Source organism: Schistocerca gregaria, chromosome 5 (assembly GCF_023897955.1).
Source record: "Schistocerca gregaria isolate iqSchGreg1 chromosome 5, iqSchGreg1.2, whole genome shotgun sequence".
Classification (NCBI taxonomy): domain Eukaryota; kingdom Metazoa; phylum Arthropoda; class Insecta; order Orthoptera; family Acrididae; genus Schistocerca; species Schistocerca gregaria.
The window spans coordinates 319,966,151-319,985,028 of NC_064924.1; the positions used below are offsets into that span (position 1 = coordinate 319,966,151).

Genomic DNA, 18,878 nt, shown 5'->3' on the forward strand with positions numbered 1-18,878 from the left:
AATACAGGTAGCGGCGACTCCTTTCGCTCTGGTTACTTGCGGTGCAAGGTCGTGGCCTCAGGCTCCGGTCTTCCTGGCAGGCCATGCTTGTGCCTGCAGTCCGAGAAGGCTTGCATTGCCATCACGACCACAAAGTGGCGTTGCTTCGTACAAACGAGTTTGGGGCTTGTTTATTTTATTTTGCGTATGGCAATACGGCGACAATATCTTATATAAATACAACAATATGTAAACGAAATGTATAAAACAAAACCATGTGTAAATAGTACATCTGTAAAAAACAAGCAATAGCACAAAAGGATAAAGTACAAACACTCAAGACAAAATAACTACACGTTAAAAGCTTGGCAAGCCTGACTAGAAACTCATTCATATATTTAAAGCTCAATATCTAGATTGCACAGCCAATCCAAAGCAGAGGGTTTCACATATATAACCTCAGAGACAGGTCCGGCGTATCTTCTTAAGGGGCATTCCTCAATAATACGGCGGACGTTCTGTTCTGGTGCTCCAGTCACAGGCTGGTGAGTCGCATAGAGCCCACTTGTACTTATATGCATTTCATCTTGCAAGGACTGTTCTGATACGGTTTAATTTAGTCCAGGTACATCTCTTTGTTGTGGTTGGCAGGAGAGCCAACCGTATGGTTAAAGGAGGCCGAAATGCACGCGTCTCAGCTCACGCAGGCTGGCATGAGGTCTGGAACATGACAAGGGAATTAGAATTGAGAAAAATGGACGTAGCTGGTGGAATACTTAACTTTAATCCATTAATGATGCACGTCGCTCTTTATGATACATGATTCACAATATCAATAGTACGGATACTGGCGCCTTGCTAGGTCGTAGGAAATAACGTAGCTGAAGGCTATGCCAACTATCGTCTCGGCAAATGAGAGCGTAGAAGTCAGTGAACCATCGCTAGCAAAGTCGGCTGTACAACTCGGGCGACTGCTAGGAAGTCTCTCCAGACCTGCCGTGTGGCGGCGCTCGGTCTGCAATCATTGATAGTGGCGACACGCGGGTCCGATGTATACTACCGGACCGCGGCCGATTTAAAGGCTACCACCTAGCAAGTGTGGTGTCTGGCGGTGACACCACACTCTTCAGGTCAAAGCAAGGTAATTCCAGAGTAAGATCTTGGGTACCTTGTTTATTAATTACAGAATCATTACAAAAGTGCCGCCATTGCTCCTTGATGTCAGGTTGATGTTCTTGTGTATTAACCCATATAGGCTTCCGTGACTTCGAGCGGGTCGATGGTATTTCGTTCAAAACATCGTGGATTGGTAGATTCTGTGGGTAATCTGAGTCGTGAATTTTTGACCACTCTCATGCTGCTGCTTCTTGCCTTCTCAGTTGTGGAGGTGGGATATTGCTTAGAGTATGCAGCCAAGGGACTGGGGTGGACTTAATAGTACCCGTTATTATCCTCGTACACTCGTTCAACTGGACGTCGATTTTCTTAGTATGAGTGCTCGAGCACGAGTTTGGCGCGTAAATCACATACGTACTGTTGCCGATTGTGTTAGCACTTGACTTTCTGTTCACGGTTAGCTGCGCCTGATTAGCTGATCGAAAGTATCTGGAGAACCCATTAGTGGAAATTAACATGGACTGTTCCACCGTTCGCGTTTATGACGGCGTGAATTCTTCTGGGAATACTTTCAGTGAGGTGTTAGAATGTCTGTGGAAGAAACCAGAGAAAGTCGTGATTTTGGACGCTGAGTTTTGGAACGAAGCCAAACTTTTAACTCGTCCCAAAGGCATTACACCGGGTTCAAGTCGGAACTCTTGGGAGGCAAGTCCGTTTCAAGAATATTACTGTCCACAAATCAGTGCATCACGGATGCTGCTTTATGATACGCTGCATTGTCATACTAATATAATCGTCGTCTCCGGACTGTTCCTCCACTGTACGCAGTAGGCCTACACAACGCTGTAAAATGCGGTCATATCTGCCCACATTTAGTGTTTTCTTGAGCAGAATAAGGCGACCGCACAGTAACGACGAAAAGCACGCTCATACTGTAACACGATCTCCTCCATACTTCGCAGTCGGCTCTAAACTTGACGGCAGGTATCATTCTCCAGGCATTCGCCAAACCCAAACTCTTCCTTCGGATTGCCAAAGGATTTAGCGTGATTCTTCACTCCAAATCACTCGTTTTTAGTCATCCTCAATCGAGCGGTGTCGTTCTTTACACCACGTCAAGCATCACTTAGCATTGGCAGCAGAAATGTGTGGCTTACGTCGAGGTGCTGGACCGTAGTTCCTCATCCTTCCTTTTAACACCCCACGCACAGCCTTTGTACTAGCTAGGACACACAAGTGATACCTTCCACTGATGTTTTACAACAACCCTCCTGTCCCGCAGTATGTGCCCTGGTTTAGCTGTGGTTGTTCCTACGTGTTTTGCACTTCAGCATTACATCATCAACAGTCTACTTGGACAGCTTTAGAAGTGTGGAATGTCCCTCATGGATTTGTTACTCGGGTGACATCTAATGAGTAGTCCATGTTCGAAGTCGCAGGGCTCTCCTGAGCAATGCATTTCGCTGTTACCTCGTCGCTATTGACAACACAATACTCCCTGTCTCCTTTCATACCGGTGCGCCCGTTTCACGTTGCATTCAGTGGTCAGTTTCGTATTAACAGGAGTGTCCAGATACTTTCTATCAGATAATGTGCACTCTCCTGTCCCGTTATTATAAGCCCCGTATAGCACCGTTTAGAAGACGAAGTGACATGAAACAGATGATATGGCGATTCGTCTCCCTTGATTATCTGGAGTACGATGTTTACTTTTTATTTTGCGTGTTCCGTGGATCATATCCGCAACCACTCGCCATGATAACGGTTTACAATTGAGATAATTTTCTCCTTGCAAATATGGCTGCATGATTCGATTTGTTAAATTTTAATTTTAATGTCTGACAGAATTTGATAAATCTAACCCAGCCACGTGCTACCTACTTAGAAAATCGTCTGTGGAGTAGGAGCAGTTGTCAAGTACAAATCATTTCGGTTTATTTTAAAAACTTCTATTTATCTGTCTGCACGTTTAATTCACAATGGATGTGGTCGAATGTTTTTATGGCTGCATACTTTGCTTGTCTATGTCTAAGAGTGAGATTGTATATAGCGGCGGCTATTTTTGTTCTTAGTGCTATGTTTGCAAATGCTGTTATGACTTTCAAATTGTGCCTGATTCATCTCAACAAACTTCACAGGAGAGTAACAAGTTAGCCGTGCTAACAACAATCTCATCATACATTTAAACAGTTGCTACACGAAGTTGGAGGATGAACACGAGATACTATCCTTACTCTACGTTTGTGTGGAGTGAATAGTTTCTGTCAAACTATTCAATGTGATATAAATGAGCGGAAGTATGTAATTTAGGCAATTTTCTAATGGTTTCATGACGTGTGAGTACAGCAATTTTTGGACACGGCGTGCCGTGTGTCAAACCATACAATCTCCGATGAATATCCTATTCTCCATAGGGCCAATAATTACGATCTATTAACAAATATTGATAAAAGCGTACTCATGGGATGGATTTAAATCAGTTTTTCATAGAACGCTTTGCAGATCGTTTAATGATTATGGAGATGGCCACAAATTATCCAGAGCAAATACTGCCCATATTGCCAGAGTTATTCCACTAACGGTTGTGTAGCATTTCTTCTCAGGTGTTTCCTGCTGGATGAGCCGATCTGTGAAGCAAAACTTGTGACTCACCGGAGGGATCAATACGCTTTCGATACTGCGGTTACGGCATCCTCTCCCAGTGCGCTGCGGGTTTCGCTTCAATACCGCCGTGAAGATGCGCCCGGTGGCCCGGCGTGTATTGAGACGACGAGCTATTCCACTGTTGCTGATTACTTCGCTTCGACAGTTGTCATAGTCGATATTCCCTCCAGACTTTAATAGCTCCTTAGCTTCGCTGTTTCCAGTCTGTTATCGACAATGGCGCGAGCAGTCTGCGCCTATTACACTTTCACCAAGTATGTGCACGAACAGTTCGCAAATATATTCATATATAATTTCTGTCGTTAACCGAAAGTCGACGATACTTACTTGTAGAAACTGTACCCAAGACGACAGAGCTGCCGTGAACTGGATAAGCACCGACTGCATGTCAGTTTACTTACAAGGGTGTATCATAATTAATAGCGAAAACTGGCGCTGATGAAAATATGCAATAATAGAAGTAAAAACGTGACAATTGACTTGGGTCTGCAAATGAGTGGTTTTTTGAGTACGCACGGTTACGAGCCTCCTCTGGCTTCAGTATGATATACAGGGGGCGGACATAAGTATGGAAACAAAACAAACGCAGTGCATTACGGTGTAGGAAAGCCGCTGGCATTCAAAAAAGTCTCCAGTCATCTCGGAACGGATAAATACAAATCCTTTATGGCTTTCGATGGGCTCTTCTTCCCGTAAAATAATAGCAAGTTCAGTTAATGGTGATGGAGGTGGACAGCGTTACACAACAAAATAGACCAGAAAGGCTTAATAATATTGAGATCTGGTAACTTTAAGGCTCACGGGAGATGCGACATTTATCCTCGTGATCACAAAACCATTCCTGGACGATGCAAGCTGTGTAAATAGGGGCCCTATCGTCTTGGAAAACATCATCACCAGTAGGGCAACAAACAACTGTGGGATGGACCTGATCAGCCAAAATTGTCTCTCAAACCTTGGCAGTAGTGCAACACTGAAGAGCAACCATGTGGCCTATGAAATACCATGATATGGGCGCTCAAATCATCACCAAATCCCAGCCAATTTAACGCTTGGGACGTAAAGTCGGCCAGAAGTTGGAAACAGAGTGAGACCAAGACTCTTCCGACAAAATTACTTTCTTCCATTGATCCACTGTTCAGGTTTTATGGCTTCGGTGGGATATTTCGGGCATTTGCACCTCTGACGAGTAGTTGTGGATTTCCAGCTCGCCCTTAAATTCCCAGCATATGTAGCTGCCTTCGTGCTCTTTAGCTGCTGACATGGTTCGCGACTGTGACATCAGTTCTACAGTGACTTCTGCAGCTGGCACCTTTTTGTTTTTCATCACAATCTTCTTCAGTGACCGTCTGCCACGATCATGCAAATTTTCGATTCGTGGCCGCTCGAGACACCAAACACTTCGGCTCCTTTGGTTCAGAAGCACCCACCATACGAGTATCAACAAATTGCCCACGATCGAATTCACTTAGCTCTGACATTCTACACATGTGCCCTTCGTGGTTAGCCGGCCGGAGTGGCTGAGCGGTTCTAGGCGCTTCAGTCTGGAACCGCGCGACCGCTACGGTCGCGGGTTCGAATCCTGCCTCGTGCATGGATGTGTGTGATGTCCTTAGGTTAGTTAGGTTTAAGTAGTTCTAAGTTCTAGGGGACTGATGACGTCCGATGTTAAGTCCCATAGTGCTCAGAGCCATTTGAACCTTCGTGGTCAAATACAACGACGCAACCTACAGCCTTGACTAGCATTTGCAGTTATGTTCTCGCGAAGTTTCCATATTTTTTGGTTCAACTCCCAAATTTTCCTAATTAGTAGAATTGTAAACTTTTTTGTTAAGTTTATTTAATTCGGCTCAGATTTCATGCGTGGCCGGGTTTAACGAGAAATACACTACTTTTCAGTGGGTTTCACTATTGCTTCAGCTGTTTACACTCGCACTTTTTAAAGCACACCTTCCACTTTTCCACCCTCAAACCATCTCGCAAGCCTTGTCAAGACTGTGTACAGTACGCTGCTATAGTTCTTCAAGCGTATAAGTGAGGTCAGGTGGTATTGAGGGCCAAAGTACAGGACATGTTCGGCCTATCCACCTTGGACCATGTTGGCGCATTACATGTCGTCTTATATCAGCAGCAAAATGTGTCGGTTCCTATCATGTATTTACGTTTCCCAACCAAGAAGCATAGGTGATATATGAATTTAAATAGGTGGAAACTTAACCCATTCGCTTACGGAAAGGGGTACACCCGTTACAGCACTGTAGATCAACACGCGTGCTTTCCATAGCTGTTCCGGATTGTCCCTCGGTTATTAACTGATACTCTTTCACTCGTTGGTGTTTCTTTAGACGTTGCCTACAACTCGTAGCTATCCGATAGTTATTCCTTGTTGCAACGCCGAAGCCGAAGCAAGATTTCCAATGTGTCACTGAATGAAAAAATTTTCGTCAACAGCTGAACTTTATCGGTAAATTTCACTTTGTAATGTGATCGATTTCGGGGTTGATAATTCCATTTTTAGGTGCTATCAGTTAAAATAATATGTATGTCGTATTGCATCTGGTGCATCTCCATTGCGTGCATTAATTGCTCTATGTAACTAACAGACCTGGTTGAGTGCATTCGATGGCGAGTCTGAGAAAAAGATGGAATCATCAGTTTCGAAAGCGACCGTGTTGTAAACGTAAGTTCAGCTGTAGAAGAAATCTTATCATTCCATGAAACATTTTGGGGGTATCGGAACCCACCATAGCGCCTAATGACGATGTAGAAATCGGATGTTTACACCTTTTCGGAATACAAAATTATATACAGAGAGCAATGGCAGGTATCACAAGTAAAGAGGAGTAACAGAAAAGAATTAGCGATAAACGTAAGGTTAAAATGGTTGACGTAGAAGGGTTTTACCTACCTTGGAGGCAAAATAATACATGGCGGGCGAAACAAAGAGGACATGAAATGCAGACTCGCACAACCAAAGAAGTTTCTCCTGGCCAAAAGAAGTCTAGTAATATCAAACATCTGTGTTGATTTGAGGAAAAATTTCTGAGAATGTATGTTTGGGGCATGGCATTGCGTACAAATGACTCATTGAGTGTGGGAAAACCGGGATAGAAGAGAATCGTAGTATTTGAGATAAGTTGCTGATGCATGATGTTAAAAGAAGATGGGCTCATAAAAGATGTGAGGAGGTTCGCTGCGGAATCGGCCATGAAATGAACATGTGGAATATAATGACTAGAAGAAGTGATAGGATGAGGTGACCGTTCTCAGACATCAGGAAATGATTTCCTTGGTGCTAGATGGAGCTGTAGAGAGAAAAACTGTAGAGGAAGACAAAAATTGAAATACACCCAACAAATAATAGAACACGTGGGGTCCCTGAGTGTCTTCGAAATGAAGAGAGTGACACTGGAGAGGATTTCATGGCGTACCGCATATAAGCAGTCAGAAAACTAATGACTAGAAAAAGGAATAATGCATTATGTAATCACAGATATTAAATTTGACAACAAACGTAGAATAACGAAAACATTTCTTTGGCCATAGAAAATTACTGTGAAAAACATTCACGGGGCACTATATTTAAGGAGTTTAAACGAATTTTTAGGGATAACGGTTCTTCTTATGTATACCTGTTCAGTTTGGCTAACACGTCCTTTCTTCATAGAAGTTGTCTGAGAAAATACACCGTAGGTGAAGTTTTGTCGCACCCTTGTTGCCATTCTAATGATTCATTGAACCCGTAGGGAGCACGGACTGCATGAATTCCCGCCAAATTATACCCACATTATGGGGACTTCGCATTGCTGTGGTGATAGATATGATTTACCGCCTTTACTTTGAATACAGCCTTTCGTGATCTTCGGCGACTGACTTATATAGCCGAGAGTTCCATAGCTGTGGCCCGTAAATTCGTTCTCCGCCTATTAATACAGTGTTTTAAGCTTTTATTATGACGCCGTAGTAGCAGCACATTTCTCGATTCGTTCTTTTGTTGTCTTGTCATTATTAAACCTGCATTCCTCTGCCTATGTAATCTACAGTCGCAAACATTTCGGTTTGCCGAGTACACACACAGAGGTAACATTGTGAAGTGCAGAATATTATACAAATGGCGGCAGGTAATGTAGTCGTACTTGGTATACAGATCCTCAGCTTCCGTGATAGTTGTTTTATTGCACATATCTGCTGCCATAAAGTTTCGCGTAATTATCGTCGCTGTTCTAGCTGGTAACGTTGCGTGTGAGGTAACATAACTAGCAGGCGCTTGTATACCCGACTTGCAGCAACAGCAGTGAATCCTACTGTGACGGACAATTGACCCGCAATACTTGGCTAGCAGCGTTTGTATTGATGTAGTCATTACAGCAGGAAGAACGTGCTCTGTGTTAAACGAAGAAAACATTCGTCTGAATTACATGCTTTCGCTTCCCGATTTCATCCACAGAGTATGCACATGAAGTCTAAGGCGATAGTGTACGTCGCCGTGGTTGCGAGAATGTATCGTTGTCGTTCTGACACTTAATGTGCTGTTCCTATCTTCAGCACATCTTAGTGTAGTATGATGCCGCGTAATTGTTGACCATTTAAGATGTAGGAACTCGGCTATTGAATAAAACTACCTGTAGTCCTACCAGCATGGTAATTTTATTGTTAGATATAGCTTCTCGAAATACGAGTTGTACATGAAAGACTTGTGGTGTCTAAGTCGTTGTTACCAAAGAAACGGAAATGACGAAGTACTTCAGTTTCAGTAGCTCCGAAATATGTGGCTCGGTGGCTCATTGACGGAAGACAGATGCAAAGGTTCTCCTCTCTCTCTCCCCCCCCCCCCCCCCCTCCCCCGCCCCCGTATAACTTTGTAGATAAGTTAGTTCAGATGTCGGAGGATGGCAAAGCCATACCTCCTCCAGTATTGTCTAGTACAGCAATGTGCTCATACCAAGCTTCACGTCGATCACGTCTGTATCTCGACACAGATATACGCTGCTTGAAACATCACTAATGATCAATTAAAATCTGTGAGTTAAGTATTGTCATGTAGATTTGGTTAAACGACAGTGATGGGTGCGTTGTCAGAGTGCTACGATTACATTATCTCACGCACGATTTAGTAGCAAATATCTTTCTTCAGCATTGACGTTTTGCTGTAAAAATATTTCTGCTCTTGAGCTGGATCCAGTTAAACCAGACTAGCTTTTCTTAGATATTCGTATATGTGTGCACTGATCCCGATTTTGAATCTGGTTCATCATAATGGTAATAGTGGAGGTGCAGTGCAATCCTAGAAAAAGTGTGTCTATAAACTTTTTATTGTGCAGAAACTATTCTAGAGTGAGGAGCGGGAGGAAGTGACACTTCGTTAATCTTCTTGTAAGGAATTTTTAGTTGTTCGAGTATAAGGAACTATACCTGAAAAGAAATGAACAACTATGTTCCTTGTTTTTAGTGGATATGCGTTTCACGGTGCAACATCAGTACAGGTAATTGAGTTCTATATCATTTATGATGCAGACGTGATTATATGCTCATTTCAGACAAATTTTGCGAGCTTGCTTCTTATTTGAAATAATGTACTTATATCTAAAACATCATCACGAAGAACTGATTTCAACTCTTGATTTCTTGCGCGGCCTTTCTCGCTGGTGGTTAGAGTCCTCCCTCGGGCATGGGGGGTCTGTGTTGTTCTTAGCATAAGTTAGTTTAAACAGAGTGTAAGTCTAGGAACCGATGACCTCAGCAGTTTGGTCCCTTAGGAATTCACACACATTTTCTTGATTTCTTGAAATGAACATTGCATATTTGACGGCGGTGATGTTTTCGCTAGCATGGGAAGAAATTGCCTGTGGTTACAGCAGAATTTATTTCATTTAGATTTCTTAAACGCTTTTAATATGGTATGTTCTTTTGGTTTTGGCATAAGAAAGCGAGAGATAACCAGTGCCAACCATTTCGACAAGCTAAGTCAGGTAATTTTATCGACTGTTTGCCATGTGTACGACACTATATTCTCTAGTTCCGCACTGCAGTATATTGGCATTGTATTAGACATTACGGTCTCACCTGCATCATATGTTGCGCAGTGTTCGGATCTGCATTTTGTCAATCATCTACGGTACAACAAACGCTGGCGTCTATGCATTGCGAATGGCCATACTCGTACACGCGTCATATGCCGAACATCAGAGTAGTGGAGAAAGCTCCACTCTACATCGGACTATTTTCGGGTGGCAACTGGTTGTTAAACTTCGTGCTGCAGCGTCATCTTGTTAAAGAAGTGTCGAAAAATGCCTACGGGAGAGTGCTGGACAAGTATAAAGGTTGCGTTTAGAATTGAAAAGAAATTTTACTCAACCTTAGCTGAGGACTTTCCTCCATATCAACGAGAGTCAGGAGTATGTGAATGACTCTTCAGTATCATAGCTGGAGTGTCCTTATTAACGTCTCGAATTCTATGTATCATTACCATCCCTCGAATTATACAGTAAATACCTGGCAGCAGATAGTTGTTGGATGCCGTTATAGGCAGCTAATATCTTTCTGTTCGTAATGAACACCACATCGTCAGTTCAAAACGTTTCATGATAGGGTAATAAAAATAATGAAAAGTTATTATGTTGGTTTTAATGCGTCGTGTGTTTGACCCCCCCCCCCCCCCCCCCACACACACACACACACACACAAAACCACCACTTGAATTCAATATGCAGGACGTACATAGAACCGTGTTAAACTGTCAGAAAAGTCCTTCTGTGGGATGGTGATCAGCTCGCGCAACAAATTGGCTTGAATGTCTGTTATGTTGTCAAAGCGATAACCCTTCACAGGAATTTCTGCACTTTGTCATTTTGTGATAGTTTTGCATTGCTAACACCAAGTCTCATCATCCGTGATGATTTCCAGAAAAAAATTGTCTGGATTTTGTATTTCGATCAAGTCTCTGTAGGCGTCCACGAGTCGCTTTTGTTCGCGAGTCAAGGTATGCGGCACAAAATTTTGCACACTCCTTTCTTTTTTTCAGAACATTCTGGAGAATGTTTGGAACACTTGACTAAGAGATGCTCCTCCATTGCGATTTGTGACACAACAACGTTGCCACACTACAGTGGTACGTCCTCTACTTAACGCTGCCTGCTCACCTCTGACTGGTCTAATGCAATATCTGTTGTCTGCAGTTGTTAGGTCAAGCTGCCGTCATAGTTACTAAGCCGACGTTGCTTATACACCAGGAATAAAATCACTCTCGAACCTTTCTCGGCAGGCAGTGTTTATGCCAAAGATGATTTTGTGATAGGCGTGTGAGCTTTTTCTTGTTAAGCTTTGTAATAATTATGAGGTATACGAGTTGTTTTAGGACTAGGCCGATAAAAAAACCGTGGGAGGTTACACACAAAGCACGTTGTTGTTGTTGAGAAACGTATCCCTTTTAACCTGTGGTTTGAGTAGTGCATTTTGTTGTGGCTCGTTGCTCGTGGTAAGCAATATCCCGTAACCAATTCGTTGTTGGTTGTTTTGTTTGTCGCCCGCCAAGGTAACAGTACCACGTATTCATATGTGTAAGATCATGAATCCAGCGTCCAGCGTGTTGAGTGGATCTCACCCACGTCGTGTGTTACGGTGAGCTGTGAGTAACCAAAAAATCTCGTAGTGTCTAGAAGAATTTATTTCTTAATGGAAGAGATTTTCGGTATACCTGTATGTATTTGTTGCTCTTCATCAGCGCTTGAGCGAAACACAGACTATTAGTTCTTTGCACTTTAGAGATTGAAGTCAGGATTTGAGAACACGGGATTTTATTGCTTTCAAAGAGAAGTGTGACACCTTGGGTTACCTACAGGGGCTCAAATCAGCAAATTTTTTGGAGGATATCGGAGGAGAACAACGTGAATCACCTTCCGAAAGTACGAACATAAAACCACTCGATTTCGTATATCGTATGGTGTTTGTGTAGTGGTTTGTCCATCGAAATGCAAATAATGCTGCCTTCTAGATATCTGTTATTCACAGATGAACCATACTTTACACGTGTGACTTGATTTAGTCGAAGTAGTTACATCTGAGAATACATGTGACATAGCTGTCAGATATAAAGAACAGAGGTTTTTCATAGACATTTGGGTTGGAGTGATTGATTCTGTAGGTCCTTTGCTTTTAGCTGCATAACAGGAGCGGCTCAGTTTCTGCATGTCACACTGACGTAACTGCTTGGTGTTGCCCTAGAATATTTTGATGTTTATACCCGATTTCACTTAACATTTAACTCTGGATAGGCCGACCAGGACCTGTCGCATGGCCAGCTAGTTTAACTATTTATAACACCCCATACTTTTGTTTTGCTCTGGCGGAAAGAGGGCGAACGTTAATTCATCAGCCACAAGTGTTGAGCTGATTGCCCGAATCAGTGCTCCGTATTACCACTGGAAGCAGAATGTTGTCATGCCCGACGTAGTGGAAAGCACGTGGTGAGGTCCATGGTAGACAGTTTGAACAAATCTCGTAAATTTATTGGAACACGTCTTCAATAAAATAACATTTGTGTGCAGTTGTCGTTATGCGTTCCCAATCTTACGTACTTCTCTTGCGCATAACTCGATGGTTTAAAAATAGTGCTATCTAACCAAAAAATCATGCTTTGTATGTGAACTGTCATGGTTCTATGTGAGGTCCCAGTACAGCCTGTGTAATGTTACTTTATAGTTCGAATAGATCGCAGTAATCCACCATGACGGTGTTCTTATTATAAAGTGAAAATTATGCCACTTGTTCCAATGAGTAATTGCTTTCACATTGTCGGTCATTAGAACAGCTTTCCGTTCACAACACTGACCAAGACTTGTAAGATACAGCCTCCGGAGCTAATGTGAGATCTGTTGGCAGTTATCCCCTTCTCGTCAGCCTGACACGTTTCTTGTGTGTACCGTAAATCATTTTCTGGGGTGATTTCTTAGACAGTAACAGAGTTCCTACCTCACCCTTGTCTGACAAATGTAGCATTCAGTCTCTCATGACGTCGTTGTTGACGGTATTCTACAAATCTCATACTCTTACATTACACCCATAAAGTGAAACACACTTAACGAAAATTTACCTGAAGTAACAGTCGAACTAGTAATCGTATCCATCTTCCGGGACTAAGCCACACAAAGGAAACATCGGCAACATGACCACAAATTATAAGGAGAAAAATGTACACTTGCAAGGTGTCGCCCCCGCGGAAAAATTTCGGCCATACTCTAAAAATACTCACTTTTGAGCTTCTGAAAGCACAGCTTTGAATCATGCGCTCGCACCTGTTGTTGTCACTCGATCGGCCCCGCTGCAGCCGCTTTATGTGCGAGTGCGAAGTACTGTGCTTTGCTTTGATCATTGTGTCGGAGTGCTCGGTTTCTAATCTGTAGCTGATACCAGAGATCTCTTTGCATTGAACATTTTTCTGTCGAGATGCAGAAATGCAGATTAAATGAATGAAATGAGTATCATTAAAGAAGTAGCGTTGCGCTATTTGCTTATAAACATCGCTCTTATTCGCTCTTTTCTTTGGATTGTAAAGATGACTGTTAAAGTGAAGTACAGTTGGAGGAGTTGGGCTGTTCTTTAGTGTGTTGGGCAAGATTATCTTGTAAACCGAAATCGTTAACTTCATTTCATAATAATTCTTCAGTTTCTTTGATGCGTCAGTTTGATTTTGAGGCACCTTGAATATTGTTAAAATAATATGGGACATATATGTGCGTAAAGTTGATATCGTACTCTTTTCTGCAATGTATTGAGTTCTCGTCGAACAAGATTTCGAAAAACAGTCGGCAGACGTGACTGCGTTCCCCCTTCCCTTCCCTTCCCTTGCCATCAACAGCCCGCAAGTAGGAGGGCTGTTGATCACTCCGCTGCACAGCATTTTGCGTTCGATATCAGGCGGCGGAGTGAGTGACAAACCGGCGCGCGCGAATATTCAAAAGATCATAACTGCGTGTTATCACGATTATGACCCAAATTTACATCCCGGGATCGCTTGCTGGAGCCGATATCTTATAAGTGTGTTTTTTTCCTCTTGAAAATATCAGGTTTAATCGGCAATGTTTCTTTGTTAGTAATACGATGGTCGGAAATATTCGACAATGAACTTTTTGAACAGGCGTTCGACAACGTGTCTAATCCAATCAGTTCTACTTCCGATACAAATTTCTCAGGTACTGACCCACGTCATTATTAAGTTAGTGTTATCTTAACGAAAAAGTTAATGTGGCATCATAACATGGTGGTAAATATTTATGAGAGCCAGTTTGAGAACTTTTGGGCAGGCACTCAATACGAAGTTGAAATCACTATTTAAAAAAATGCATATTAATGGCATTCGTCTCTGATACAGTTCAATAAATTAGTTCTATCAGTAGTGGGGAACGCTGAGCAGATAGTTGTCAGGATAATACATTCGCATAAAAAAGTTGAAGAACGAACAACTAAAGGTTACACAGACAAGACATACACGGTATAAACCACTGACCTAGTAGAAAAAGAAATTATTGCATTTCTCAGTATCTGTTGATACAAGTAATATTATGACCGGTGTCAATTCCTTTGTAAGCCTTCATAAGATGATCAGTTTAAAAAGGAAAAACAGGGGGAAGCAATATACTTGGAAACTAAATTACAAATAAAACTGACTTCTGTACACAACCGTAAGCACTAGAGTATGTTACGTAGCGACTCGACGTGTCAGCTGAACAGGCCAGCACAGGTGCCTACACGGTTAACATATATTTAGGATTCAAGAGTTATGAACCGTATACTGTTATGTAATTAACCGTAGATGCCTATCGTTGTGTTTATAAGTTAGTTTCTTTTGTAATTTAGTTTTCTATTGTTTTACCTTTCTTTTAAAACATGTGATTTGATGATAAACGCGTCGAACCTGACCATGATATTTTTTGCGACCCGAGACAGAGAAATACAATAAAAGAACTTTAGTCTAAAAGTGTTTCTGGAATAACTCTTTATCTTCCACTGACAACTTTTCCACCTAGAAACTTGTAGCGTATTGTAAAAAGAATAGCATAGAATCTATATATATATATTTGCTAGGTGGACGCGGATTTTGCTTCAACGTAATATGAATCTTTTATTGATGTAGTCATTGCGTGATAGAAGTGTTAGCTTTTCTTCCTAAGAAACTACTGAAACTTCCACTATATTGTAATGAGGCACCGAATCATTGGTTGCTGCCTGTCCGAAGAATATTCAAGCGCTGCTAGATGTGTGCATCTTACTATACTTTTTCGTCAATATCCCTAAGGGCTGACGGTGTTGGTTACCGGCCCGTTTGGTAACCCACCCCTTTCCGCTTTCTAATGACACTGAGCAGTGACGCACAAGTCCAAAGTCTTCCAGAGGAGCGTTACAAAAATGTAGTAAATTCCTGATATATCGCGAAAAAGTATGTTGAACAACTGTAGGTGTGTGCGCGTGCGTCTCGTCGTGTTTACCTGTGTACGCGGCAACAGCTGACGGCCATGATGGGCGCGGTAACGGAGGAGCTGGCCGTGTTTGCGTGGGTGAGCGCGCCGCTTTGCGTTGTGAGAGGTCGCGTGCCCGACTGACGGTGCAGCCCTCAGGACCAGCTGGTTCGGCCGCCGACCGTCACTCCCCCCTTCCACACCCCACCCCCACCCCCACTCCCACCGCCTCCCCACCACTGCCGCACTCCATTTCTTTCGCTGCTCGCAATGTTTCACTTAACTGCCCGCTACGTGGTTGGGGTGCGAGGCACATCACGGGAAACGTTGGCCTTCACTGTGGTCTCTACCTTACTACGGCGTTATCACCAGACACAACAGTCAGACGCACAGCTGCCTAACGCTCCAGTTTTAAAATCAGTCGAAGTAGTTTCTCCTGCAGCTTGGTTTTCGCAGAATAATTGTCCCTTCCTTGGAGGTACAGTACGGTAGACAACACAGAACAATGCTTGCGGGAGTGAGCCGGGGACCGGGGAAACAGGCCTTCCCTGCTCAAATGGGCTTAAATGGCTCTAAGCACTGTAGGACTTAACATCTGATATCATCAGTCCACTAGAACTTAGAACTACTTAAACCTAACTAACCTAAGGACATGACACACATCCTTGCCTGAGGCAGGATTCGAACCTGCGAACGTAGCAGCAGCGCGGTTGCGGATTGCAGCGCCTAGAACAGCTCGCTCACAGTGGCCAGCCTTCCCTTCTCATCTTTCCGCCCCACGACTGCTTACGGTCTGCGTTGTTGTCGTTTTTGTATTTTTTTCATATTTACAATCATATAGTGATCTACAGCATACAAAAGATATACTTTTACTTGCACAATCATAGCATAATATATTCGTTTCATGTATCCAGGGCCGTACCGATATGTGGTGGGAGAAAGGCCCCCGCCAAGGACGCAGGCACTTAGAGAAAGAGAGACAGTTTAACAACTGAAGAATGGAAATGTCAAACGTTCTGAGAGACAGTGTAACAACTGAAGAAGGGAAATGGCAAATGTCCTAAATGTCAAATCTTAGATTTGTTAGTAGAATAAAAAACAATGTGCCCTGTATCTCCGAATCCAAGACGTATTTTACCAATATTTCGTGCCTAGAAGTTAGAAGGTCGTGTTGCATTTGCGGCTGATGATTTGCAATTAGTCTTTTCTTTATCGAATAGAACCTCGAGCTCCCATTACACTGTAACTCCACTCTCTGCCACGACTACCTCTTTAACCTTGAACGTACGCTTATACTTCGAGCATTGTTGTCTGATAACAGCAAGTGTTTACTGCGGCAATTTTTTTATCAGCTATTGTTGGGGTTTAGAGATCCCACTTCTAAACTGCGTAGTAAAGTGTGTGATGGATCGTAATCAGGAACAACTGGTTTCAACATCGTATTTATCACCGGGATGGTGTTACTGTGAAACAAATTTCAAAGTCATGGTCGTTTGGGATACAGAAGCAACAAACAATTTGACGGCATCGGGGAAGTATGGAGTCACTGAAGCCAGTGTTCGGAGATAGCAAAAAGATAAAGAACGTCCGAAAAATGCGAAGTGGACTAGGAAAGTTTCCAGTGGCGCACAGAGCGGATGTTTCGAAAATATTGACAAGGAAGTAGTGGCGTTTGTGCGCGAGAAAAACAAAGTATAACATAAAGGAGGATGTCATACTAAATAAAACACGTGAATTAGCATAGGAATGTGGTGTTCAATTTAAAGTCAGCTCTGCTTGCTGTACTAGGGTGACGCTCAGCTTCTTCCAGCATCGTATGTGGAGAAGTTGTCGAGTAGCAGCGACACGTAATAAGACTGTGAAAGGAACATGCTTACGTCGTAGGGCAAATCGGAAACGTTGACGAGACCCCTGTTTACTTCGACATGCCATCCAGTATATCTGAAGAGAAGGCGCCAAAAGTGTACTGGTCCGCACTGCGAGCGGTGAGAAATCGCGAATCGTCGTGAAGTCGTGTTTACCAATGGAGGAAAGACACGATCCTACATCATCATCCACTGTAAAACAATGCCAAAAAACAACTGCCGCTTGGCGCCATATTTCGTTGCAACGAAAAAATCTGGATGACCAATGAGTTGGTTATAGATGGGCTGTTTACTGTCTGGAGCAGAAGGTCAGATACTCTTCTAAGAATGGCAGGATGTAGAGCCTTGATGATTTTAAAGGGCTTCTGACAGCGGCAAGGAAGGCAGAATCCTGAAATGAAACACAGATCTTTCCGCCATTCGAGCAGGCATGACGTCGCAGCCGCAAGTTTAGATGTAGTGGTGAGTTAGCCATTTAAAGACATCTGAAACAGGGTACAGCCATAGGTTGCTTCAAGGTTGTCGAGCCCTGAACCCTAATGAGAAGTTAATGAAGCCTTCAGTATATCTGATTGTGGTGGTGGTGGTGGTGGTGGTGGTGGTGGTGGTGGTGATCGGTTTGTGGGGCGCTCAACTGCGCGGTCATCAGCGCCTGTAGAAAGTCCCAATTTTTACACAGTCCAGTTTGTTTACACAATCCAATCTGACCACTATCACGGATGATGATGATGATGATGATGATGATGATGATAACACAAACACCCAGTCCCCAGGCAGAGAAGATCCCCAATCCGGCCTGGAATCGAACCCAGGACCCCGTGATCCAGTGGCACAACGCTAGCCACTAGACCGCGAGCTGCGGACATACCTGATTGTGGAAGGGACATGGCCATCCAGTGCATCAGTTGTATTGGCTTTAAGAAGTGCTTTGTAAGAAATGCATTAGATGGGAATAAAGACGATGTGCTGTGGGGGAAAAGGAAGACAATCATGGCAGTGGCAGTGACACTGCAGATTCTTTGGAACATTCCAGTGAGGAGGTCTAAGTGGCATCTGTATCTGACCAAAGGAGGTCTTTATCTGATTTTCTGCGTACCGGTACTTTTTTCGTCTCCTTCAGTTACCTGTAATAAGATATCCGTTTGCAGAATAAACCTAGTAAGTGTATTCTTGTTTTTTGGTAAATCTTTGTTGTACAGTGGTGAGTCATCTTGCAACCGGTCTCTCTTTTTGTACGTAATTTATTTGTATTTAAAAAAACTGGGTAGCTATTCTGATACCAGCCAATTATATTGCCCACTTCGTCACTGCAAAAAGAGATAAATTAGAAAATAGATAATTTATTAAAAACATTCTAAGTTTCATGCTTGGCAGCTGACTGGTTCTGAACGTCAAAAAGAAAATTTTCGTTTCAATTGCTGTTAATTCTGAGGCACCACATTTTATTTGTTGTTATGCAAATACAGAAATACGGCAGTGGTGCTGTTACGAGTAGAACTATAAACAAAAATTATTTCTCAAGTCTTTTTAATTTTTTGCTAGAGAATAACAAATTCAGATTCAATTAAAAAAATCAGAACTGACTTCTGCCTCCTACACAATTGTTGGGGATCAGATGGTGCAAAGTTCACTTAAAATTCCGTCTGCTTTTGCAGAAGAAATGCCAACATCGTGAGCAGGTCTTTCTGTTTTGCTAATCGTAAATATGGCATAAATTAGCCATGTTCTTTCCAGTTGTAAGTACATTGACATTCTCCTACAGTTAGTGTTTTAGAGTAAGAATTTTTAACAGTAACTTGATATG

The 18,878-nt window shown here is 42.7% G+C and overlaps 2 protein-coding genes across 2 annotated transcripts in view; one reads left to right on the top strand and one right to left on the bottom strand.

Annotated features, from left to right (window-relative positions):
- LOC126271968 (uncharacterized) overlaps positions 1–15,351 on the bottom strand; it is a 57,821-nt gene extending 42,470 nt beyond the window's left edge. The window contains exon 1 of the mRNA XM_049974428.1: positions 15,240–15,351. Within this exon, the coding sequence (XP_049830385.1) occupies positions 15,240–15,268 (29 nt within the window). The 5' untranslated portion in view covers positions 15,269–15,351. The remainder of the gene's footprint in view (positions 1–15,239) is intronic.
- Positions 1–18,878, top strand: part of LOC126271956 (unconventional myosin-Ie-like) — a 379,140-nt gene that overhangs the window by 139,495 nt on the left and 220,767 nt on the right. The window lies entirely within an intron of this gene.